Source organism: Rhinolophus sinicus, chromosome 3, assembly GCF_057876585.1.
Source record: "Rhinolophus sinicus isolate RSI-liver-muscle chromosome 3, RSI-T2T, whole genome shotgun sequence".
Lineage (NCBI taxonomy): Eukaryota > Metazoa > Chordata > Mammalia > Chiroptera > Rhinolophidae > Rhinolophus > Rhinolophus sinicus.
The window spans coordinates 120,301,289-120,328,355 of NC_142503.1; the positions used below are offsets into that span (position 1 = coordinate 120,301,289).

The following is a 27,067-nucleotide window of genomic DNA, read 5'->3' on the forward strand; positions in this document are numbered from 1 at the left end:
CAATATTTCCTTTATCTTTGGGTAAGGAAAGAAGTCATTGGGGGCCAGATCAGGTGAGTAGGGAGGGTGTTCAAACAGTTATTTGTTTACTGGATGAAAACTCCCTCACGGACAGTGCCATGTGAGCTGATGCATTGTCGTGATGCAAGAGCCATGACCTGTTGGCAAAAAGTTCAGGTCATCTAACTTTTTCATGCAGCCTTTTCAGCACTTCCAAATAGTAAACTTGGCTACCTGTTTGTCCAGTTGGTACAAATTCATAATGAATAACCCCTCTGATATCAAAAAAGGTTAGAAACGTCGTCTCAGCGAGTTCGCGAAATTAATTGTCAGAACTCGTATTCATAACATTGTGAGACTTTCAACTGTTGCAGCCCCCTGCCTATAAAAGGGTATAACTGGGGTTTCCATGTCAAGTATAAATGCATTTCATTTAAGGTACGGACAGCATTGTGCAAATGAGAATGAGTCGATTATTTCTGTACCTCAGATGGCTCAGACACAAATTTGTTCCAAACTCAATTGGTTCTGCCTATCTCTAAGAGGCTAAAAGCAACCTGCTGAATGTGAGCAACAACTCAATTCCAGGTTAAGGCAACGCAATTACTTTAGGTGCTCTGACAAGCTCTCAAATAAAGCGGCCTTTTGCGTGCCAGGGCTTAAGCCGAGTTCGGAAGTCTGACGTCAGGTTGCTTTATTCTCCCCTTAGAACCGCACATTCTCATTCTGTCGGTCTTGCTCTCTTTCTTGCTATACTCGCAACCTGTTTAAGAGCCAGAAAGTCTTTAGCTAATATGGTTTGGCTGGAGCCACAGGAAGCTGGGAAGAGAGACAGGAACAGATGGGATGAAGTTTGGAATAGTAAAATAATGCAGCAACTCAAGAAAGAGCATTGTTCAAATGCTCAGAACATGACTCATTTGTAATCTGGCCACTGAGCAGGGAATCCTTAGGTGAGGCAAATCTGGTCTGACTAAATGCTGGTATTTACATTCTCGCTGGATAATCAACTCTTTCAACTTGGTCCACTTGGAAAGGGGCAGGCCACATTGGCTGAAACATAGATCTGGGGTGGGGTGGGGGAGTGGTGTGTGTGAGTGTGTGATGCCCAACAAAATCTTCATTATTTAGCTTGGTATCGCTATTCAGAAGTGCTCGGTAATTAAAAAAAAAAAAAAGACAAACACTTCACATCCACCAGAACCTTGATTTATTAAAGTGATTTTAAAGGTAACTTTGATAATATTACACTTGTATTATTTAGTAAAAATGAATACAGCATCCCCAGGAGTAGTTTCTTAAGCCTACTTGGCCAGCTTTGGGTCATATTAAACACTTAGTGGCAATCTAATTAATAGAATGAAAATGTGTGGTGTGTACATGAGAAATGTTTGCTCTTACAGCTTTCTCAGTTTCTAAAAACTGAGCAGCAGCACTTTTTATTGTGTATGTGTATGCTTGAACGTGTATAAATACAAGTAAATGCCTAAAACCTAAACTCTACGGGCCACCAACTATCACATTTGCAGATCAGTAAAGTAGGAAAAGCAACGGAGCTAAAAAAGTTCCAAAGGAAATAATAGGCATCCTAAGTAAATACAGCCCCCCCACCCCCACCCCCCACACACTGTAAAACAAAGCTGAAAACCAGAGCAAACCAAAAGGGAACAAATAAAAAGTACACACTGGCTGCATGTGGTGAGTTAAATTTTTATACCACAGGATTTCTCCTGCATGAAATTTAGGGTTAAATCATTCACCAAAGAGCAGAGGCTTACGATGAGGATTATGAAGAACTGACTGTCAGAATACAGCAAAAAGATTAGTGCAAAGTACATCTCGTAGGCAGGTCCTCGGAGGCACTCCAGACATACATTATGTGCTTCCTCCAAATTAGGCAGAAGTGTCTGGATCTATGCAGTTGCCTTACCTTTGATGTGATTTGCTGTAACTGACCTCTCTATTTTTGTAGAAACATGACACATAAATAAAAAGAGCGAGAAGCACAGCAAGCAGTGTGCCTGGAAATCAGTGCAAACACACACACTGTGTTAGGTAATGTTTAAACTTCTCAAACAGTTTCAGTTGGGTTTTTAATTAGAACACAGTAAATGAAAAACCTTTAAAAATTTTTTTGACAAAAATAATTGTTATTGTTGCAGGCTGTATTGTTATTCTAAGTTATAGCTCTTCTGGATAACATAATAATTTCATTACCTGAGAATTTATTTCTGAAAAAAAAAACCCCAGCAAGTTGAATTTGATGAATTTTATTATCCTGATAAAAAGAGCACTCCAACTGATGATCTTCAAATGGGTTAAAAAAATAGAGCTTTTTCTTTAGCTCTTTTGAATCTTGTAGGAACCACAATGACAGCAATTAAGTTTTATAGACCTGAAACCTCATATTTACCAAACAATTTTACTACGTATTCCTGACATTTAACACTGAAGTCATGTCAGCATTCTGAGATTAAATAACTTGTCCTGGTTGGTAGCATTTTAACAATATGTAAATCTTTATACCCAGGTATACATCCTAAGGACTGGTGAAAAATTTACACATCCAGGTGTTTTGCATACATGCTACTGAAAAAACGGAAGACCAGTAACTATGGCTATTTAAATGGTCCTAGGCTGATAATGAGTCACTTGGGGGCGATGTGAGTTCTGCAGAAGTAAAATCTGGCTGCTTCTCCCCTTGCCTGGGATAAGGCCAAGCATTGCATTGTGGGGGCTCAACAAAATAGTGCTGACTGGCTGGCAGACGGCTGATAGTTTTACACGGTCCCTGCCTGTAAAACACAAGGGTTACACAGATCCATCAGCACATTCACCTCCCCGAGTCTAAAGATGGAGCTGCTTATCATTTACATTCCATTTCAATTCTATGTCTACGTCAGGGAGAGAAGAAATCCTCAGTATTCAAAAGGGAGGAGTGAGTCCTGGAGGTTTCTCCAGTGCCAGGGCTTCTCAAGCTCCGGATCAGCATGACTAGTGACTTGAGGGTCACAGTCACATGATGTCATGCTCAGAGTGGTGTTGCTTTCAAGCCTTTATCCCCTTTCAGAGAACAAAAATCAGTCAGGCTCTACCAGCCCTTCTGCGGGGTTGGCAGAGCCTGCACTACAACTGGCGCTCATAGAACTTGCTTGGAAGCAGCTTGTGGAATCACAGTTACTCTCCCTTAATGGTCAGTTTTATTGCATACTGATGGAGAATGTGATAATAGGACGGACATGTTTCACAGAAAATACATTTCTCTCCTTCCTACTTTTGTTCTCACTTGCAGCCAATTGTAAATAGAGTCTGAAACAGAAAACTTAGTTGAGCTATATTAGTAAGTAGGAGGCCTTTCTTCAATTTTGCATACCGAGCTTATTTTTAGGATATATATATATATATCGTATAGATTTCCCCCCCCCCCTTCATTTCTAGCAGCTCTACACAGGATCACACATTTTAATGAGCCTAGGGCACAGGTGTTGCAGGGAAAAAAAATAATGATGTTTGCCATTCATCTTTCAAATTAAATAATGTGTTTTTAAATAGTAACTTTTTTCATAATACATTATGGGAACAACATTTATCTGTCACATTTTAAAAGATGTATTTGTAATAAATGTAAATTACTTTTAGAAAATCAGTAATTAGGCTCATCAAAAAAATAAACAATCTGCCACAAAAAAGATAATCTTTAGCATAGTTAAGTATAATAACTGTTATTTGAATAAGTTAACAAATTAGGGTAGATTGCTTCTGTAATTCATTTCCTATAGCACAAGTTTAGGTTATGGCATGAAGCTTCTGGAGTGGGGGGCTAGCGATGGCATTTAGAACCTCAGACTTTCCTGAAACACAACTCTCACAGTCAAAAGCTCAGAGTTTCCTTCAACTTGATTGAGAAAGTGTATTTATCACTGGGGCTTAGAAATGGGAAATAACAGAATTTTTGTGTCCCTTTTAGACCCACATCCTCATCTCGGAATTATCCGTCAATCGCTGTCTTATTAAATAGGAAGCGTGGAATGACTTCCTTAAAAAATTTGATGGAAATCATCCTGTCACCTTCAGGCAAAATTCAAAAATTCTGTTTTTATCAAAACGCCATTAACTTGTCGGTATTCTTTCTGCATTTGCTTTCAGGGCCTGTTCTCAGTCTGTGCGTGGATAAAGACGAGCCTCCTCATTACCATCAACTTTCCCCTCCTGTTTGAATTCTCAGACTTGGCCCCGATTAGGAGTTGTGACAGCACAGCCTTCCACGGGGGAAGCAAGTGTGATGATAGTTACTTTAGACAGAAGCATAAAAGGAAGGCCCAGATCAGGAGATGCAGCCTTTCACCTAATCATTGTTCATCTTCAGGCACTGAAGGGAGCGGATAGCTCTGGGTGCAGGAAACTGAAGTAGGGACTTTCGTCACTGCGCATGCGTTTGGATCAGAGGCTATACTTGCAGTTTGGAGAACCGTTTTCCCTCCCTCAGTGAAAGAATGTGAGGCCCTAAATTAGTCAGCTACTCCCTCAAATTTTGTATTCTTTTGCCAGAATGATGTAATAAGATAATATCACTAAAAATGTCATTTGTGACTGTTTCCCCCCCTTTTGCTTCACAGTTACTTGCACTGTTGGGAGTATTTCTTCCACCTAAATGTCTTAGTCAGATAAATATTTGCCATGACCAGTCATTTTGACTAGTCTTTTCTCCTATCATGGTTTTGTTCACTCAAAGTCATATTTTAAGTATATATATATATATATATATATATATATGTACTGGGGGTGCCCCAAAAATGTATACATGTGGACGCTTTAGTCAACTTTGCTCAAGCAGTAGTTCGCCATAATCAGAAGTGTCTAGAGATGCTGATGGTAACCACTTTGAGCACCTCTTGTAATTGCAGAAGTCAAACGTGACTTGTATTCATCTTTTGTTATCAGTATATATTGAGTACTACAATTTTAATAGTTTTCTCCTTTCTTAAAATGTGTATACATTTTCTGGCACCCTCTGTGTGTGTGTATATACATATATATATATATACATATATATGTATATGTATATGTATACGTATATATGTATGTATATATATGGTAAAATGTATTAAGTGTATACTATAAACATGAGAACTATACATACCTTTCAATGAGATGATTTTCATGCTTGGAGGGGTTACATTCTACCTATGCATATTTATATGTTGCGCTTCATCAAGGTTTAGATTTTCTTCACAGGTTAAAGTTTTGGGGTTAGGATGCAATGCAGCCTTGTCCTTTGGCTGCTGTACCTTTGAGGTAAGCCCTGGAACCCTAGAGTTGGCTGAAGCAGCATTGTGTTCTTCCGGCATTCCACATTCCCCTGGCTTTTCTGAACTTTCATTTTCACTGCCCAGCCGTGAAGGAGCAGTCGACGCTGCGCTTTCTCCACAGACATTGGAAGCTTGGGGCAAACCATCCCCTTCCTCTGCAATGTCAGATCCTTTCCGAGGGGGAGGACTGGAAAGGGCCACCGTGTCGGCATCATCAGCTAAGAGAGAAATGTCGCTGGACCTGGAGGAGCCTGCTCCTGCTGGTAATGGCACTGTGGCCTCCCCAGGACCTGCAGGTTCATTTGCAGGAGGCTCACTGGAGAAACTGGGTGCATCTCCATCAGGGTCGTCCTCAATACAGGCCTCGAAGAAGCACTCAATGTCTTCCTTGTCGTCTAGGCCAGAGTGGGTCCCATCCAGGGGCAAAGGAGTGCTGCTCTTCTCTTCTATGTAACTGGTGACCTCCCCACAGTCACTGTCGTGAGATGAGAGAGATAAGTAGGAATAAAAGTCCCCTTTTCTCAGCTGGATGGGTCGGTGAGAATGTTCCAACACTTTCTCTTTGATTTGAGTTAACGATGTAGGAGCAGTGGCCTCATTTTCAGGTTGAGATTTACTTTTGAGGGCAGTTGAAGCCATGTCGATGATTTCTTTCACAAAGTCATGTACTGAACAATCTTCAGCATCTTTTGGATGGAAAACATCTGGCTCACAGTCACAACAGGAAATGTCGCTGATAGAGGTATTTTCCTCTGTGTCAATTTTTTCAAGTGCAAGGCAGCAACCAGAAGATTTTCCAGCCATACTTGGCGCATCATTAGATGAAGAGCTCAGTACATCAGAGTCCTGTCTATTGATGACCCTGGTTTCTGAAGGCAGTTCTGGGCAGGACTTCTCAGCGGGAGTAGAAGCAGCCTTTTGATTTTCAAAATGGTGGTGGGTTTCACATTTCTTTGGAAGATGTCTAACTGGGTGGGGGACACTTTCCTTTCCAGCAATGCTTGAACCATCTGAGCTCTCCATAAATGCTTTACACTTACAATGCTCACTCTCTGAAACGCTTTTCCCGGTTGAACCACGATTTTCCAATTCCTTTGAAATCCCATTAAGTTTGTCCTCCTGTCTTTCTGGAGTACTTTCAATATTGCCATTTTCCATGTCAGCCACATACGGATCTTTATTCACTTTGAAAATATTTGTCTTATTTTCACCCTTTGTCCCTAACTCACAGGTGAGGGATAAATCCTTACCATTTCCATTATTTTCAGAGAAACGTTTTATGGAGGCATTTAGAAGGGCCTCACTGTTCCGGGTATCAGAGGAACCAGTCATCTCACTACTACTTAAATCCTTACTGCCTCTTATTTCATCACTGAGATTACACCTTCTCTTATCTCTTGTCAAGGAAAACTTTGGTCTAATCCAGGTCTGTAGTTCATTCTTTATATAGTCCAGCCCTGACATCAAGTTACAGTCTTCATAAATTTCATCGTCTGTTGCAATACTGGAGTCGTCATCCTCATCTTTGATGCACAGCTCTTCTTCTGTCAAGGTGAGGGTAGAGCTGGAGAGGAGGTCACTGTCATCTTCATCATCAGTGCAAGCAGAGGTGCAAGAGACATTGACAATCATGCTGACATTGACATCGCTTTCATCAGCCACTGAACGAGTCAGGCGCTTCCTGAATGATGCATTTGATTCCGGGATCTTGTTCTTGTGTAACACGATATCCTCTGAGCAAAGAGAGAGCTCGTCACTGCTGCTGAGTTCTGTAAGAGATGCTGGCGAGTCTTCATTGATAGAAGATGCTATGTCCAATGACAGCTGGCCAGTAAAGGACATCTTTTGGGAACTGCTTTGGAGAGTGATATCGGAAATACTTCGCTTTATCTTTTGCTCTGAGGGGCTCTGGATATTCTCCAAACGATTCAAGAGATCTAATGTCCTTTTACTCAGTTCACCAACTGAGCCACTGCTCACGCTGATGTCCCCAGAGCTATGACAGCTAAAAAGATCTTCATTGCTTTTATAGGATGTCAACCAACTTTCTAAAGAAGTGCTTCGCTGGAGGCTGTCACTGCCGTTTTTAAAGATGCCCAATCCAAATAAATCTCCCCCCGGAGAAAGGGACTCAATAGATGAACTATGAGATAAAAGGGAGAGTTGTTTGGCATTCTGCATGCCAGTGAATGTCTTCTCTGCATCACCACTTTTATACGAATTGCGATCCATCTCATGGGATGCACTTGCCAAAATCCTTTCATGGGGCGGTGCATCTGGTTGTAACTCTGTAGCCTGATGTTTAGATTTGCAGGATTTTTTATCAAAATAAAAGCCATGAAGCAGGGGATCCTCCACATGTGCTCTTTCACTTTGTGACTGTTTCATTATCATTGGTAATTTGAGTTTTGAGCCTTGGAGGTACGAGTAATCATAAAATGTAAACACATCATGCTTTCCTTGTAATTCTTCTCCCAAACAATCAGGGGTATGTTTGGTAACACTGTTTAAATCTCCAACTTTTCCATTTACACAACCCACTGGTGAAATAGATGACTGAGAGCTATTTGGAAGCTTAATGCGTTCCTCTTCTTCTTTAATTTTTTGCTTTAACATGTTAACTGCATCTCCCATTTGTGGGTCCAGATGTTCAGTTTCAGGGTTACTTGGGGAACCATCTACCACATTGAGCAAGCACATTTCAGAGTTAGTAGTGGTTTCAGTGTCTCCCTCACTGACGATTCCACTCTCACTGCCTGAATTCTGGCTCATGTCTCCTCCGTGGCATGGGCAGGGCTTCACCAAATTGGAACTGCCCAGAAGATCTGGCAAAGATTTGGTAGATGAAAATGAAGAGTCTTTACTGAGACTCTTAGTTAAAGCAGTAGGCTGTGGCATGCTGGTGAACTTTGGATTGTTTTTCAGGAAGGGCATGTGGTTGTCCTCATAGAGTTTCACATTGTGGAGGCTGTATACTTGGTAAATGTGTGGACTGGAGGGGGCGGTGATACTTGTGGCATACTGGGATCCCCCGGTGTCACCTGCCTCTTCCTCATAACCAGGGTCCTCACTACCTGTCTCTTCAAGTTTTAAGGAAGGCATGACAGGTCGGGGTTCTTGGTCAAGGTCATTTGAGTCTTCATTCAAACTAATTAACTTGTTACTTATATCAGTTTCATCCCATTCCAGGGCATCCTCGCTGGTCCCATTTAGGTCCATCAAGCCGGGATCAATCACATTCAACGTCTCCTGTGTAGGAGGATGGGGAAAAAGAAAATTAGGGAACACAAGCATGAAAATTTTATCCATTCAAAATCTCTTGGAAGAGACAGGAAAGAAATTTGCCCCAAGCACAGATTTGAAAGATAGCATAATTATAAGCTGTATTCCTCTGTGGAATAACATCCCAAATTATTGAAATAGGCTTTTCTATCGATGGTAATTTGTCACTAAAGGCAATAACATAGATTGAAATGTAAGACTGTTATAGTCAAATTGTAATTTATGGAATTAACCACTTCCTATTGATTCTTCCTAATTTTTAACCTTGGATTGGGTGAAGATAAAACTGTCAGGTAAATGAAGGGAAAAGGACAAGAATAGCTATGGCGTCTCTTAAGGCATATTCACTATGATACTGTTTTAGTTCTGGAGTCCACCGTGAAATACTATCTGCGGCCACATAGGGCAAACCCCGTCTTGCCTCTGTTCCTGGGTTCTCCCCTTGAAGCCGATTTTGCCTGGGGAAACAGAATGAAGTTGTCACTCCTGGTAGAGCCATTCATGGTCCAGAGGCTCTCGCTTGCCTCACCTTTCCTCTGCCTTCCCTTTCAGGGTGATGACTCTTTAGAATTGTCCCTGCGGCCAGTTAGACCCAAGATGAGCAACACGTGACTGATCCCTCACCTACTTCTTCCAGGACCCTGAGGCTCTGGCACCGGGGCTCCAGGGCAGTCCCTTAATCACAGTTCTCTCACTCTCTCTTGCTCCATCTCTTAGACACTGATTTCATGATGGTCCCTGTTAACTGGTTTCACTGTTGTCAGTCCTGCCCGTAGTTCGTCACAGGCAGGAATCTCCCCCTATAGCCCACCTTCAGCCCTAGGAGAACGACTACCTGAAGACTTTCCTGACTCCCAAGGATGCAATAGTCCAGATACTTCTACGCTGCACAGTTGGGATCCTTGATCTTTGCTTGGACTTCCTGGTTTTAGCCCTGTGTGGGTAGAGTCTGTGTCCCAGAATGTTCTGGGACCCAGCAGCTGGATGGGTTCCTGGGCTCTGTCCAGATACCCTCACCGTCCTCACTTGTTGTCCAGCTATCTGGATTCATGTGAGAGCCAAGAGAGGACATATGGGTACCGTGGGCTCTGTCAGGCTCAACAACAGACAGAAACGCAAACAGAGCTTTGCAGTGCAGCCTGTGCTCACGCAGGGGAGCCAGGCGGAGAGGAGTGTCGTTCTGGACTGTGCAGAGGTGCTGAGGTGCTGAAGGTGCTGCAGATCTGCATGGCCTTGGGCACGTCGTTGACCCTGTGTGAGCACCAGTCTCCTCACAGCACTCGTTAAAGGGGGCTAGCACTGTCTATCGTTCAAGATAATTCCGAGGACTAAATGAGCTAATAGTGCAAGGCTGCGGAGGTTGTCAGCATAAGGTGCTATAATTCTTAGTGACATAGAATTGCTCGAGAGTGGTCTCAAGTCAATTCATAAAGGGTTCTCACTGCCTCCCTCCTTCTGTCCTTCTCATCATTCCTTTCAATTTGCTCTAAAAGCCATAAGGAATTCATGACAGGGTAGGTCCAGAGAAATGTCATACAGTGTAACAGGTCCGCATATTTGCATCACAATTCAGGTATAACAGTCTGGTTGACAAACCAGCCATAATGCTTTATTCCTTGGTAGTGAGAAAAGGGCTTTTCCAGCAACTCATCAGCAGAACTCTCTTAAGTCCCAGTCCTTCCTGAAAGTGATACTGTGTTTCCCCGAAAATAAGACTGGGTCGTACATTAATTTTTGCTCCAAAGGACACATTAGGGCATATTTTCAGGGGATGTCTTATTTTTTCATGTTCAGGGGATGTCTTATTTTTTCATGTACAGCAGTCTACATTTATTCAAATATAGTCATGTAATCTTCTTCTGGAACATCGTCATAACATACTAAATGTGTCCGTCTGGCTGACGATCTTAACCGGGGCTTATTTTCGGGGAGAAAACGGGAATTAACAATACCACAGAAACCCATTATATGTATAAAACACCCATTAGCACTTTATTACACTGGATATGTAAGAGATTATCTGTATAGCCTGCTTAAGTTGAAAAGAGTCCAGTTACAAAGTAAACATTAATTAAGGGATATTTTTAAATTTTATAACAAATCTTTTCTGCTGCCACTGTTACAGCAGCTAATTTAGTACACCGGCAGTCACCACACTCACTTAGGTATGGAGTACATTCACTGTGATGAATTTTTATTAGAATTTCTGTTTATTCTTTGCTTGCTGATAAAAGCAGTATTAATGACTGGTTAGTATGGCTAATGAATGCTAAAATCTTCAGCTGTAGGAACAATCAATCAGTCTAATCAAATAGTATATTAATTTCAAATACTATCGTGGCTGACACTATACGCTGAGAGTGATAATAAATAATTGAACTGGTCTTGCAGAGGAGCTCTCTTTGTAACTCTCTGGTTGACTTGAACATTTAGCAGCACAGATCTTTCCATGAGAGTCCCAAACCCAGGCGCTCACACTAGATGCAGGAGTTGTGCCATCTGGGTGTGTGCCGGAAGCTTAGCCCCAGTGATGCCAGGGACTCGGACTCGCCTTCCATAACAGTCATTTTCTGACCAAATGCTGCCTTATTGGCTTTATAAATGCAAGCCGAAGAAAGTAGAAAACTCACAGCAGTACCTAAAAGAACAAATTCTTCGCTCAATAAAGTAGTTAGAGAGGACAATTTCCATAGACAATGATTAAACTTTGGGATAGAATGCTATCCTTTTCCCTTCTTAATGCTCTCCTCCTGTAAATCTCTTAAATGTATTGTAATTTCTTATTTTGTGTGTGTGTGCCAATTCCAAGGAATAGCGGATGAGATCCATTAGTAAACCGTTCATTTTAGACTTTTAAACCTTACATACGAAAAAAGTGCTACTCACTCTGCCCTCATTCACTCCCTTCTGTTGTGGATTAAATTCTGTCAATATGTTCAATAAAATCTCCATTTCCTCAAGATTTAACCTCAAACATAAAATGTATCCTGGGAGCAAGAACATGGGGAAAGTTTCCAAGAAGAAGGACATTAGAATATTTCTATAACTAAAAAGTTGTCTTTGAGAAAAAGATGTGTATACAGAGTACTATATAACTGGTGGGAAAATTACTTGGTTGAATGCTCTTTGATGATAGCCCAACACAGACAATGATACTCAAGGTAATTAAGCATTTCTGTTGTTTTTCTAGAGGCATTGGTACCTTTTCAAAAGACAAGTGTTCCTGTCTTTGATAAAGTGATAAATCCAAAATGGATGAGCTACTCTGGGTGATAAACACACAATGAGATTTATAGATGATGTATTACAGAATTGTACACCTGAAATCTATGTAATTTTACTAACAATTGTCACCCCAATAAATAAAATATATATTTTTTAAAAAATGGATGAGCTGGTGAGCTCTGTAGTCAGACCCCCTGGGTTCTCAGGGCATTGGGGAAGGAGGGTACCTCACCTCCTTTCTTATATCCCCACATAGAAAAATAAATGGATGAAGACAAAACTCTAAGAATATCTGACTGAAACCAAAAGGATGGTGAGTAATACGTGAGGTTTTAGGAGAGAGTCTGCAATTCCAGATAATTCTGAATTAAATGAATGTGTGCAAGGGTCTTTCATTCAGAAACTTGTTTCAGTAGTACACGATTTCAGCCGAAACCGAGGGCTCTACATAAATAATTATATACACTCACATCTTTAGAGATTTGCTCAAGAAACAAGTGGAATTAATGGATGTTGGTTTATTTTTATTCTTGGAAGCAGGTTATTTATATGAACACAATATAAACAGAAAGTAACGAAAAGTGGCTGAAGAAATGAGATGATGATGATGATGATGATGATGAAAGAACCAAGGTTTCACCTGCAGCAAGTAATATATGTTCAAATTAACTTCCTTCTGTACTTATATGTCTTTAATTGAATTAGGTCTCCCAGGATTGCATTTCTAGTATTTTCTTAAAATTTTAGGTTAAATTCTGGGTTTTTATAAGAGATAAGCAACACATTATCAGCTAAAGAGTGGACATGAAGGAACCTGGCATTCTAGAAAACAGCTGAATAGAGACCGATACAGCTACCTCTAGACTCCTTTAATTCCTTTAAAAAGTTGTGTCTTTTGAAAAATCTAAAGAATCTCAAAAAGAGCAGGATGAAATTAATGTTCCACTCAAACTTTTGGTGCACGGGCTGGGCAAAACGAGTAGGAGGTCTTGCAATTCGTGTTCCCCCTATTTATTCAAGATCCAGGAGTTTACTTGCAAAGCCCCGGGAGAAGAGATTTATCTGCAGAAAAGTAGACTACAACAAAACATACAAATAAATAAAAATGATAAAAATATAAACAGCATTAATTATAATTGAATAAACATATGTATATTTACCCTAAGGCTAAAAGCAGACCACATGGAAGATTGGGGGTGGGGGGCGGGAACAGGAGGGAAAAAATAATATATAGATCAGGGTGGGGAAATCAATTGAAATGAGAGATTGAAATGAGGGGAAATTCCAACCTTCATATATTCACTCTGCTTTTTTTGGATGCAGTATTTTCCCTAGCACCCACCTTCAAATGTAAAACCAAAGTGTCTGAGCGTTACATGCATTCTTATTTTCTTAAGTTAGACTTAGGTAGAAAGTTTTTTTTAAAACAAAGACATAAATAACCATAACAAGCAGCTAGTGCTCAGAAAATAGAAAGACAACTTTTATGAGAAGTTTGTATGACTCCCGTCTCTTGCTGAGCAGAGACTAGATTCAGAGTTAGCAAGAAAACAAGATAGATAAAAAAAGAAACAGGATAAAAAGCAATGATGTTGACTGTTTATCAACCATTTTGGGATTTGGGCTAGAAACTCAAGCACATCCGGGTTTGAATCCTGGATCTCCCCTCTCCCATGTTAGCTGTATGATCCTGGACAACTTACTTAACATTTCACACCTCAGTTCCATCATTTATTTATCCAAGATAATCATAGTACGTTATGTCCACCTTAGAGATTGCTGGGAGCTTTAAATGAGAAAATGAATGTAAGTCCTATGGAGTGAGCCTGGCACAAGGTAGGGACGCGGTGACTGGCCGTAGTCAACAAATATTCCCTGTGCTGACGTGAGAGGAGGACAGTTAAATAACCATAACAATGTTTGCAATAAGACTAGTGGTTGGTTGACTAATCTCTTTAGTACAACCACATGCATGGAATTCACTGAAATAAACATCACTTAGGCTCCTTACTCACTCCTACTGCACTGTAAATGGGGTGTAGGTTTGTCTTTGCATGCCTTGACTGGGCTTATTCCTCAGGAATAACCAGATGAGAAAAGACACCTGCCTAGCCCTCAGTAAGGCTTGTAGCTCACTTTCTGTTTCCTGAGAACAATCTATTTCTTTTTTTTTTTTTACAAAGGCAAGTCCATTGTCTGTGAAATTCTATCACAACTGACACATTACAGCAATCAAATACTGCTCACTATCTATCAGATTGACAATAATGTTAAAGTAACTTGTCTCAGCTCAGAAAACCCTTTGAAAGTCTCTCACACTAATGATCAAAAACTGTTCTAGTGAATGCTCTTTTTCAATAACGAAGCTGATCAGAAACTCAAAACAGACAAGTATAATAAAATCCCAAGTTATCTCACAAATATCGCTAAAATGCTTACCATATGGACATATTTTCTAGTCTCGATTACACAGATATTTTTAAATAGTTGAAAGTAAAAAAATCTCATTAGATGTTGTTTTAAAGTAAGTTTAACATAGCAAAAATTGCCTTGGTTCTCAACAGGGACCAGAGACAAAATAGAGTCCAATATTGGGAAGCAGGGGTTTTCCTCCCAGATATGTACTCCCTGGGGCTCTTTCTGTCCCGTTTCCACTAGAGCCTCAGCACCTAAGACAGCGACTGGCAGAGAGTAGCTTCTCAAAAAATCCTAATGGAGTGAACTGAAGGAATGCAAGACTCATCCATCATCTCATGAACTTCTGAAGGGATCTGGGGGAAATTCCTGATGTTAAACTCTGCCATGGCAAAACCACCTGGAGAATTTCTGACTTTCTAGCTGGTGCCACCTCTCAGTTATAAAAGTTAGTAGCATCAAAAATATTGTGCTCACTGAAAGAAGCCAGACACAAAAAGTCATATACATTTGATTCTCGAATATGGGGGTTAGGGGCACTGACCCCTGTGCCATCAAAAATCTGTGTATAACTTTTGACTCCCCCAAATCTTAACTACTAATAGGCTATTGTTGACTGGTACTTACGGACAACATAAACAACAGTGAATTAACACTTATTTTGTGTATGTATTATATGTCGTATTCTTACAATAAAGTAAGCTAGAAGAAAAAATGTTATTAACAAAATTGTAAGAAAGAAAAAATACACTTACAGTATTTTTTTAAAAATCCACATATAAGTGGACCCATGCAGTTCAAACATGTGTTGTTCAAGGGTTAACCATATTGTATGGTTCCATTTATATGAAATATCCAGATGAGATAAATTCACAGAGACAGAAGGAAAATTGGTGGTCTCCAGGAGATTGGGGAAGAGGAGAATAGGGATCAACTGCTTAATAGGTGTGGAGTTTCCTTTTGGGGTTTTAGATGTTTTAGAACTAGATTGAGGTGATAGTTTTACTACATTGTGAATGTACTAAATGCCACTAAATTGCTCACTTTAAAATGATTAATTTTGTTATGTTAATTTCATATCAATTGAAAAAAAGTTAACAGGAGTCCTCAGTGCTGTTGAATTTCGGAGCATGTAACACCATCAAACATAACAGGACTTCAGCACTCTACTGAGGACCTTGTTTAATAAAAATATTACAGTCAATAATATTTATGAATTCGTTTATATCACTGTGCATATATTATCAATACAGATAATTTCTTTTATTACAGGCTTCTTTGTTAGGTCTGCATGCATGCTCAGCATTCTCAGAAATGCTGAAGGAAAGAACATCCTATGTATAGTACTTCTCTTAGCTCAGCTTCACTCATTTTGATGTGCAGTCTCTTTTGAGGAGAAAGAAGTGTGATTAATAGAGCCCTTATTTGCTGAAGCCTCTGGCAGAATCACCAGGGATCTTCTAGGAGCCCAATCCAACTGAATCTCCTTGGGCCTTATTTCACTTGATTCCTCTTTAGCATTTGACTCCATTTTTCTTGAAATTTTTTCTTCCTTTGATTATCCTGATGCCAAGCCTCCTTATAAAAACCCCTTCAGCTGAGTGTCCAATGACAGTATTCCCACAGTTCTTTCTGCTTTGCCTCTTTTCACTCTACAGACTCCCCTGCCCTGGGTTTAGCCACATGAGGGCTGGGTGTCTATTATTTTGAAGGGTAGGTATATAGGCTACATTGAGGAGAAAAGAATTAGAGAAAGTGTTGGAGAAGGGGGCATTGCAAAAAAGAGGGAACAGTAAGAAGCAAAGGTAAATGGGATAGAGCCTGTGGGTACCTTCAAAGGAGGGATGAATGACCAGCAAAGGAAACCCAGGAAAAACCAGGGAGAACTGGCGTAATATTCTGGGAATTGAGAGAAGGACTTTTAAAGTAGTGGATAGTAAAGAGTGTTATAGTCAGAGAAGATGAGAAGAATGGGAGATGAGGGAAAGCCACTGAATTAGCAAGAAGAAAGTTATCTCTAACCAAAGAAGCTGGTGGGTGAGGAAATGAGACAGGATGTGCTCGAGAGTAGCCAGAAGGAATCGGGTTCCACAATAAAACTGCTGTTGAACTTGGGTGCCTGTTCCTTACCAGGTGCTATTCATCACCTTTCTAATCTTCCAGCACCAGTCTTGGAAGGAGAACAGAAGTGGAGACACCATGGAGGCCACAGAATGTATAGGAAACCCTTCAATTGCTCTAACGCCTGTTCCCTCAACTCTAGACACAGTAGCCCAGCCTGACTCTGTATCTATTTAAAACAACAACAACCAATCCTATTTAATATTTTTAAATTTGATTTTGTATGTGAAGAATAGGTTTGCCAAGAACTTTAAGTGTCTATCGTATAAACTTTTAAGCTCTAATATAATAAGCAGAATGATTGTGAGGCTGTAGGAAGGAATTCCATCGAAGAAAGAAGGATACACAAAATATAAGCACTTCTTTCTTCCCTTTCTATAAATTCAGTGTCACTGGAGGGTCTGCCCCCAAAGAAGTGATATTTTGATTAAGACATATTATATTAGTGGCAATAAATTAAATAAATTTAGATATTGTCATAATTGCTACATAGCTCTTAGGTGTATTAACCTCAGTTTTGGTAGTATTAAAGCTAGGTGGCAACAAATGAATGCCTTGCATCAAGCTATTTAAAACACACACACATACACACACACACACACACAAAACACACACGTTAATTATTGTATAAATAATTATTCATATTTGTTAAGCATCCACTGTAGGAAAGTTACTTTCCCAACTCTGAATGTTTTATTTGAAGTAACTAGGATAATCTACTCCCACTGGCAAATAAATTATTTTATCTTGACTGTTGTTTTATATGCAAGCATACTCAAATTTGTATTATATTCAGAACAGACTGATTAGGAAAACTGGTTTATTTTTCTCTTCTTAGTCACTATTCTGTTTCCCTAAAATTTTCCCCCACAGTTTCAAGAAAGTACCTAAATTTAGGATTATTTAAAAATAAACTTAAGAAACACTTAGGAAGAGATTCGTAAATAAAAGGAATTTCTTTATCTGACCTCTTCAGTATTATGTCAAACTGAAACCAAAAAAAAGGAAGTACAAAAGAAAAATAACCACAATAAAGTAAAAACCCAACTGCAATAAAGTGGTTGCATTTTCCTACATTCTACCCCACAGTAAACCTATCTGGATGATAATGACAGACTCACATGCCAAGTGACATAAGCAATTTTTTTCCTCTTAATGATAACATCTGGCCCTATTTCTCTGGCATTATTCTAGCTGTTTGGTTTTTGACTCTTGACTTTCAGGAGTTGACAAAACATTAGAGTTTTGTGCCTCAGGATGTAATTTTTGCCTCACCCTTGTCGTAGGGAAAAGTGAAAAGTATACTATTGTCTTTTCTTTATGATAAGGACCTTCCATTAATAAAAATCTACCATTTTGAAACCTCCAAAGCATATTTATAGTAGAGAGGATATGAACAGTCCTGTAAAGAAGTAAAGTTTGCTAACACATGGGCTTTTCTGTGACATAGCCTTTGGTTCCCAACTTTCAGACTAAGTTTTACGAACGCAAGATATATGGTGTGATCCTGAGGTAGCCCAATGCAAAAGCAGTGCTTTGCCAGCTCGCCGAGGTCTACCTGAACATCCAAACACCAGAGAACAATTCACCCATATTCAGGATCCATGCCCTTTGCAAAGTACTTATTATTTGAGAGAATTTCTTATTTTTTCAATGTCAACAAGGTACACGTTAAGAGCCAGCATTATCTTATTACTGTTCTTCATTGTTTGCTCCTCCCAGATAAACAGGATGTGGGTTTTTTTTTTAATTTGTTTGTTTTAATTTAAGACTGTGATTATAACTTACTATTCAGAAAGAAAACTAAGAATAAATGTTTGCCAATTTGGATAAGCTAATTAAGAATGATCCCCAATGGTAGGTATCATTTTAATCTCTTTTCCATTTTATCTATACCAGACAAGCAAACTTGTCTTGCTTTTCTCAGTTTATCATCTGATTGGCCCAAGGTTTAAGATGATTAACAGGCAAGTCAGCCATGATTCGTTTCTTAAGATGCCTTAACCCTTGTTGCCACATCTGATTTTATTTTGTTTGATTTACATCTTTGTTTTAATAGCCTCCTTTAAAGATAACTACTTTTAGACGTAGGGAGGACGAGTATGTCTCAAAATTGCTATAACATCTTCTTTGAGCTGTCACTGTTCCCTCCATAAAAATAATTAATGAGTATACAAGTTATACTTGATGCTGGAAAAGTTGCTTGAAATTTCAGGATGAATTTTCCAGAAGGTAATAAATGTCTTTGAAGTAAGTTTCCACGGAATTTTTATACTTCTGATTCCTAGAGTCCTTAGACATGTTAAAAATGTAGAATCCCTGGGGGATTTTCTTTTTGAGATCTCAAGGGAAAAAAATACTAAGGATCCTAAGATCTGATTAGACTTAAAAACTCAATCTTGACTGGAATAGAAGCTCTGGTCCTGGGTGTTCATGAAGGAGGCTCTTGAGAGTTTTAAATGTCAGGACCCTAATTCAAACTGTAACCCAAATCAAAGGTTCCCAAATCAAAGAAATGTAAATTTCATTCCAGAAGAAAAATGATCTCAAAATGTGTATTCATTTTGTAAATTTAAAAAAAAAAAAAAAAAAAGGCAATAGTAGAGGCTTAGGATCACCTTAATCCCTTAAAATCCTTTTACAATGCAAAAAATAAGCAAAAATAAGTAAGAGTTCCAAACTCTTTAGATATGAGTCCTTGAGCTGGCAACTCAGAGAATGTGCTTAGTTTATAGTCCAAGGAAGCAAGATGTTGCCTGGTCAGCAGAGATAATTACCAGGGCCAGACCTGCTGAATTTACTACTCCAGCCAGGCACTCAACACGGGTAGTATTTGTGACTTATCTCTGTTTTTCTTGTAGTCAGTGCAGAGTGTAGCGTGGATTGACTCCGTAGAGCTTGGCTGCCTTTTTTTCTTAATCAGGGAAATAGAGTGCCAGGTGACCTCCACCTCCTACCAAATCAACAGTATTTTCCCAAGGCCTACTCTATGCGAGACATTCTCCTGGCAATGTCATCACTGCTATTAGAAGCATGAGGAACACGTGGATCAACAGAGGTCCCTTATGTTTATCTGCACACAGGTTCCATACTAAGGCAACAAAGCCTTCATTTTTCTTCTCCAAAATTAAAGTCCTCCCTCCCACCAGATTAATCATTTTTCCCTTGTTATTTAGTAAAATCACTAGATGAGCTGTGACTCCATAAACTTTAGGAACTCATTTATTATGTTGCCTGATCAAACCTTGTGTTTATTTACACAGGGTACCCATAAAACCCGGCTTTCATTAGCACTGGGGAGGCATCGTCCTGCTCCCTTCACTGGGGAAGGTGAAGCTGGAGAAGATAATTAACCATGAAACAATAAGGAGGCTTGCTGGGTAAGCAGTAGTGTGAAAACAGTTACTCCTCACAAAAGAGGGGAAATTAGCTTGCTGGATAAAAAAGGAAGTGTCAGATTGAAGACTGAAAGGCCTGCCAACAGAAGTAGATAGCTCTATGCATCATTAATGAAATTTTTTAACACTTAAACGCCACAGCTGTCCACATTTAAATGCATGTAAATGCCATGTGTTTCCAGAGATTAATATGCATGTTAAAATATTTCTTTCCCCCTTAAACTTCTAGATATTGTCTCTGTCTGTTTCATTTCACCTACTTTCTTTCCAAGAATAAAAACGCACAGTTTTCTCAGCATTGTGTCCTCATTTCCAAAACCCACGTACACCAAGCCTCCTGGAGATGGGCAACATGCTCATTATATTTTAACAAACACATTATTTTACATTCATAATACCGATATTTTAGTAAACAAAGTTTGTTTTGATTTTGCTGCTTCACAGAGTGAAGACTTAACGATGTGCGTTTCCTTTCAAAACTTCGTCCTGGAGCATCAGGGCTCCCTGAAGCAGCCCCATTTTGGCAGAAATTCAGTTCCGCGCAGTGCCAAAAGAAATAGAATAAACAAACACTGCTCCATGCAGCTGGCGAGATCATTTACATATTACCGCACACCAAACATGAAGACCTGAATATGGATTAGAGCTACGGTGATGACACAAATGTCATAGAGATAAAGAGAAACAAAATCCAACACATCGCTGTTTATTTTACGACCGCTACTGTATGAGTGCCACTCAGAGAGAAAAAAAAAAAAATGGAGAAATTGCTTTTTGAAAATTGGACTCCTTCCTTATTTGAAGTGGGATCTTTCAGATTGTAAAACAAAAGGGGGGCGGGGGAAGGCACAGGTTATTTTGGATCCCCTAATATTCTCTGCTTTTGTCTTGGGAGTGAAACCAATTTTAATGCACATCAACATGGATGAGGTGAGTTAATGATCTTCTAGGAATAAGCTCTGATATACAGAAACACCTGAATCCCTAAGTAGCCCTTTCTTCACCATTTGACAACTTCAGCCAAGCACTGTGCTCTTTCATTGAGAATTTAAGTTCCATGAGTGGGACCCTTGGTTTGGGAGGCCCAGCAGGCCATTTGAGCTCCATCAGGAAACACCGTCCCGTGGACAGGACGAGCTGGAGTCCTCTGCTAACTTGTCCTCTCTCCTCATTCCTGCACATGCTGACTGCTGCAAAGTGTTGACCCTTTTGGTCCACAGCTAGATGCATCAGTGTAGGAGGGAGCAGGAGACATCTCTCTGGATTTGTATTGTTGTAACTCTTTTTCAGTCCTTGGGGATGACAAGAACTATATGAAGAGCTAAGAAAATCACACTTTACAAACGATGATGGTGACAGAGTGAGGAATAAAGAGATTGCAAGATATTGTAACTTCCACCAAATTAAAATTTCATTCTTCTGCATTGGACAAGGTTGACTTTTCTTTACAAGCAAAAACTGCTCTGGAAATGGAATTAACCCAGGGGCTTCTGGCAGTTCATCTTTCTTGAAGTAATTGTCATTATGCCTACTCTTGCATATGTGTGAAAACAAAGGGAGAAATCAGGGCCATGTGGAAGGATCTAGTTAGTTAGGTATCATTAAAGTTTAATAGTCGAGGAACGTTCTTTAACATTGAAGAAACAAACCATTTGAGAAAAGTCAAAGGAGTTGGAGTTACTGTACCAGGTGAGGAAAAGGCTGTATAGAGGCTTAGCTTCTATAGCATTTGGGAAGTTACTATGAGTAGGACAATGGAAAGGTTCTCATTTCCACAACTGCAAACTCAAAAGGCGGACTTAAACTGAAACAAGATAATTAGATGAGCTATACCAAAAGGATTTGTTATTAAAAGTGCAACTAAACATACTCAGAGCGGCCCATGAAAGTTTGTGGAAAATCTATCTTTAGACTTTCTTGAAACCAGAAGGGACAACAACGTGTTCGGGATAATCCTGCGCGCTACTTTCAATCTAAAGTTCCAAAAATAAATCGCTATGTTGTACTACTTTCAGTGGCTGTTTTCTTTCCTATATTATTCTAATTGACATTATTATTATTATTAATTTCAGGTGTACAAAACAATGTAATAGTTATACATTTACACCCCTCACAAAGTAATAACCCCTCTCCCCCAAGCTACTACCCCTCTGACATCACTGACTCTATTCCCTATGCTGTGCTCCACATCCCATGACTATATATTTACATATATATATATATATATTTAATTATAGTTGGCATTCATTATTATTCAGCTTCAGCTTCAGGTGTACAGCGCAGTGGTCAGGCATCTACACCGTCCATGAAGTGGTCTCCCTAATAAGACAAGTGCCCATCTGACACCCTACAAAATCTTTACAACATTATTGATTATATTCCCCAAACTGTCTTTCACATGCCCGTGGCTATATTGTGATTACTAATTTGTACTTTTTTAATCCCTTTCCCTTCTCCCCTATCCCCACTCCCCTCCAACCTAGCAACCCTAAGTTTTTTGTTTGTTTTTTTTCCCCTAATTGACTTTTAAGGTAGTCTATAATCTGGTCATGTAAAAAGGACTGGAATTTAACTTCAGGCTCCCCCAAAGCTGACCTTCACTATAGTTACTGCTCTGTGACTATTCCCTGCTCACTTATGTCACCATACCTCTGTTCATCGCAGGTAGTTGATAAATATTTTTTGAATGAATGAATGAATTTGGTTTCTATTGCCCTCACCAAATTTCTCAAAATTCAGTCTGCAACTCTACAAACATTTCTCTGGATACTTAGCCCTCCGTGGTTTCCTTCTCATTTGATTCTTATACTAGCGATAGAACCACACAATTTAGTATTTACATTTGTTGATTCATTCAACAAATGTTCACCGGCTCCTTACTACATAGTACTGCCCAAGCTCTGAGCAGATAAACAAAGGTGAATTGAGCACAGACTCACCTCTCAACTCTCTTGCAGCTTTTTATTTAGTTTTATAATTGGTGCTGTCATTTTTAGCCCAAACACAGTTTGGAATAATTATTGTCTCATCTATGTCAATATTATCTTACTATCATTCCATACAGCTTGCAAATTCCTTGAGAGTTTTGAGAGTAAAGATCATGTCCTGTACTACTTCTGTGCAGACAAATCCCAGAACACTGCTATGCACATAGCAGGTACTTTTTGACCATCTGCCTGCAGGTCCAGTTCCTTTCAATTCCATGATCCAGTGGAATCAGACAACAAACCCTCCTTGCAAATAGGTTAAGTATTCAGAAGCCAGTACGTGCATGATGGGCAGTGATACACTGATAGCATTATGGCTGCGGGAAGAACATTGAACCTATGTTAAAACAGACTTAGCTTTTCAGAATTTAGGTCTATTGCCTGCCTGTACTATTTTGCGCTGCTACACGCCTACATAGGTAAAAATCGGCAGTTTCAATATTGGCATTTTGATTTTAACCCTCTGGATGATTAAACATAGAATTTTTTCTTTAACATTCAGTAAACTTAGTCATTTACATGTTAAAATAATCAGAAACATAATTCAAGGGAAACAATAGACCTAAAATATTAGACTTGAATGAAAAAGACAATTAGAGGGAATCTGATCTTCCTAAAGGATAAGAAAATCATTTGACCCCATGGCATTTGCACTTAAATGTTTTCTATTCAATCAAAATTTAAATGTGACTACTGCTTCATGATCAGCTAGTTAGTATTGAGGCTTAATACGTACCTATTATTTCTAGACCAATGCTTTCCAGACTTTTCCAAGTGACATATGGAAAATGCTAATACAGACATACACACTAGAAAGGAAGGAGGAGGTTCCTCGCTGCAGAACGTTACTCACTGGACTCCTCCAGACCCTGCCCTGCATCCTGCATTCCCTTCCCTCCCCGCCCCTACCGACACCAGGAGGAAAAAGAGTTTTAATATCTTAACTCATCACTAACTGATTCAGGGTGCCTGGCTGGTCAGCTATACACAACATATATATAATTAAAGGTTTCTTTGATTGGAAAAACCATGAACACATGAGAAGGTGGAAAAATAGGTCAATGAAGACTGAAATAATAATGGCAGTCTGCTATAGGAAGAAAAATAAATAAGCAGACTAAAGTAAGTTAATATGAACTTTTTAGAGAATCTCCATTCATTCATTCATTCAATAAATATTCAGAAAATTTATTCAACATATTTTTACTGAATGAAACAGACAAGGTTTTGTTTTAGGACCTATTAATAATACTGTGTTTCCCCCAAAATAAGACTGGGTCTTGTATTAATTTTTGCTCCAAAAGATGCATCAGGGTTTATGTTCAGGGGATGTCATCCTGAAAAATCATGCTAGGGCTTATTTTCCAGTGAGGTCTTCTTTCTGGGGAAACACAGTAGGTGAGATTACAATCTGTGATTAAGATATAAGAAAGAGGTGAACTTGATCTACTACTCGAGGAGGTCAAGAACAGCTTGCCTGAGGAAGTGGCTCTTGAGCTGATATGTGAAGGTAGTAAGAATTTTGTCAGGCAGGGAACTCAAGGTCTGGGTGAGTACGGAAAGCAGAAGGGACAAGGCACCTAGGCAGGAGGGAGAATGCTGCATGTGAGGGCCTGACAGCATGCAGTGGGTCTGGCCCGCAGAGGGAGGAAATGTGACTGGAAGGAAGTCTAGAGAAGCAGGCAAGATGGCATGATCAGATGAGTGTTTTTAAAAAGCTTACACAAGGCTGCAGGGTAGAGAATGGACTAGAAAGGAGGCAAAAGTTGGTGGGGGGAAGGCAACTTTAGAGGCTACTGCGGCGATAGAGGTAAGAATAAAAATAATAACAACAAACGTTTATTGAACACTTTCTCTGTGCCAGGTAATGTCCCATACACTTTATGAGAGACGCTTGTAACTTGGACTAAAGGGGTGTACAGTTAGGGAAATCTCAGTGGACTGTGGAATTATTTAGAAAGTAAAACCACTAGGACCTGAAACACATTTCTGAAAAATGTGATTTTTCAATGATTTTAAATATTTTCTATGACTTTACTTAAATGTTTGCTTAAACTATACCATATATAGTATTAGAAATCCCTATTGTTTCCAATTATGTTTGGTTTTATAAATAAAACATGATAGACATCTTCATATAAATAATGAAGATTATTTTCTGAGAGTAAATTTGAAAAGGATAACTACTAGACCAAAGGGTGTGAACACTTTTTAAGATATTGATAAATAACTAAAAATTATGACAGTCTGCTACCCAGTCTCACCTCTCAAATACTGGGATGTGTCATTAATTTTCCCTATTATTAATAGGTAAAAAATAGCAGCTGACAAACTGTGCTACTTTGCATTTCTTTCATTATCAGTTAGATTGGATATTTATTCATGGACTTAGTAATCATTTGTATTTATTATTTTGTGAATCACTTGACCATATTCTTTGCCTATTGTTTTTTATATTTATAACTAACTGGGTGGACAATTGTTGGGGCAAAAGTTTTCTGTCGTGTGAAAGGATTTCAATCTAACATGGAACTGGAAGATATGAAGTAGAGAATCTCGTGCACGCTCCCGCAGAAGAACAGAATTTCAGAACGGAAACGCTGATTTCCTGTAAGTGCCTGACTTACAGAAGACCAAGACTTATCTCCTAACCAGTGAACATCTACCAAGAATCTCTCCTGATCCTTAAGCCAATGAATTTGCTACTCGGATTCCGGATGGTCTTCTCCCTCTTCATGCTCCTTGTTTATAAATACAGCTCTCTCCAAACCCTCATTGGATGCTTGTGTATTGTGCTATAGCACGCATGTCTCAAACTGCAAGTCTTCTGCTATTCCCAAATAAACTCAATTTCTGGTAATTCTAGGTTGCCTCAGTTTACCTTCTAATTTAGGTTGATAGTAGTCAGAGTGGAGCCACCCTATGGAGATTTGGAGGGTTATGAACTTTGATTGACAAGCAAAATGGAGCTACAAAATATCCTGTTCAATAGGATGACATCAATACAATAGCATGTTGGTCATTAAGGCCAGACAGTGCTATGCTGAATAGACTGGCGGGGCTACTTGGAAAAAAGCACGTTAGCAAGAAGTCTACTCTGGCTATGAAGCTGTGGCAATAGGAGTAGACTAGGATTAGGATAGTGAGAACAGAAAAAGGAAAGTGTGACTTTTCACAATTTTTCACACAAAAATTGCTAAGGGGAGTGGGAAGCTATATTCCAGCCCAAACACACTTGTACCATTAACGGTTCCATTTCTTCAATTTCTCTACTAAAAAGGTCTTCACTCCTTCAAGAATCATTCTCTTTGCCAATGGGCTGTCTGTGCATACAACCCTTCTGCATCACTGTGGGTTTCAACCTCTTGTCTAGGCCCGTTTGGATTGATGCTTCCTAATAATATAGGGAAAGGACATAAGGACTCTTTTTGCAAAAGAAGGAACTAGGAGGTTGGATGCCAAGCCTGCTGCCTACAAGCTCCAAGACACAGAACTCGGGCAGAAGTTAATCCATCACATAGAACAAACCATCCAAAGGCTCTTGAGCAAAGAGATTCTATTATGGCCATTCCTGTAATTAAACCTACAACAAACAACCATAGGCTGTACCTTACAAAAGTTAAAGTTAAACCTGCCCTTATTCTTCCTGTACCTTGCAAAAGTTAAAGATAAACTTACCATTGTTCTTCTTTCCTCCTTTTCCCCATACCAAGAAACTTACCATAGAAACAAGAAAACTCATATCAACACTATTCCGACAGGGCAGAGGCGGGGTCTCTCTTCCACTAGCGATTAGAGACCACCACTCCATCTGTGGGGTGGTCTTTTCTTACGTACTCTCTGTGAAATAAACTTACTTTCACTCTAAACTCTGTATCAGCTCACATTTGAATTCCTTCCTATGTGAAGCCAAGAACCTTTTTAGCCCAGGGCTTGAGTCCCCACTCTGGGGGATTCTCCCCGCTGGCATCACTAAGAAGTGGATTATTCGCCCTGCTTGAGCCTGATTCTGCATCTTAGAGTTTTCCTGGATTTATATCCTACAGCCTTGAATCAGGTTTGTTCTTCTTCTACACCTAGTACTAAGCTCTGGAGCCCTAGCTCGGATTAAAGTCCTTCATTTCAAGCAGGGCTGAGGACTTCTGATCTTAGCTCTGACAGGCAAATTGTCACTCCTATTTTCAAAAGAAGGAAAAGCTAACCAAATAGAAAATCTATGACTTTTCTCAGACCCCTCAGAGAAATGAGGTTGCAGATCAAACTGTTACCCTGAAATCTGTGGACACAGGTAAGTCCAGAGAATCACAGATGAAATCTACTTACCTGAAGC

At 39.5% G+C, this 27,067-nt stretch overlaps 1 protein-coding gene across 7 annotated transcripts in view; it reads right to left on the reverse strand.

Moving 5' to 3' along the window:
- AKAP6 (A-kinase anchoring protein 6) overlaps nt 1–27,067 on the reverse strand; it is a 475,966-nt gene that overhangs the window by 20,483 nt on the left and 428,416 nt on the right. For all 7 annotated transcript variants that reach the window (XM_019754539.3, XM_019754535.3, XM_074328130.2 and 4 more), the window contains one exon: nt 5,141–8,558. In XM_019754539.3, coding sequence (XP_019610098.3) covers nt 5,181–8,558 — 3,378 coding nt within the window. In that variant the 3' untranslated portion in view covers nt 5,141–5,180. The remainder of the gene's footprint in view (nt 1–5,140; nt 8,559–27,067) is intronic.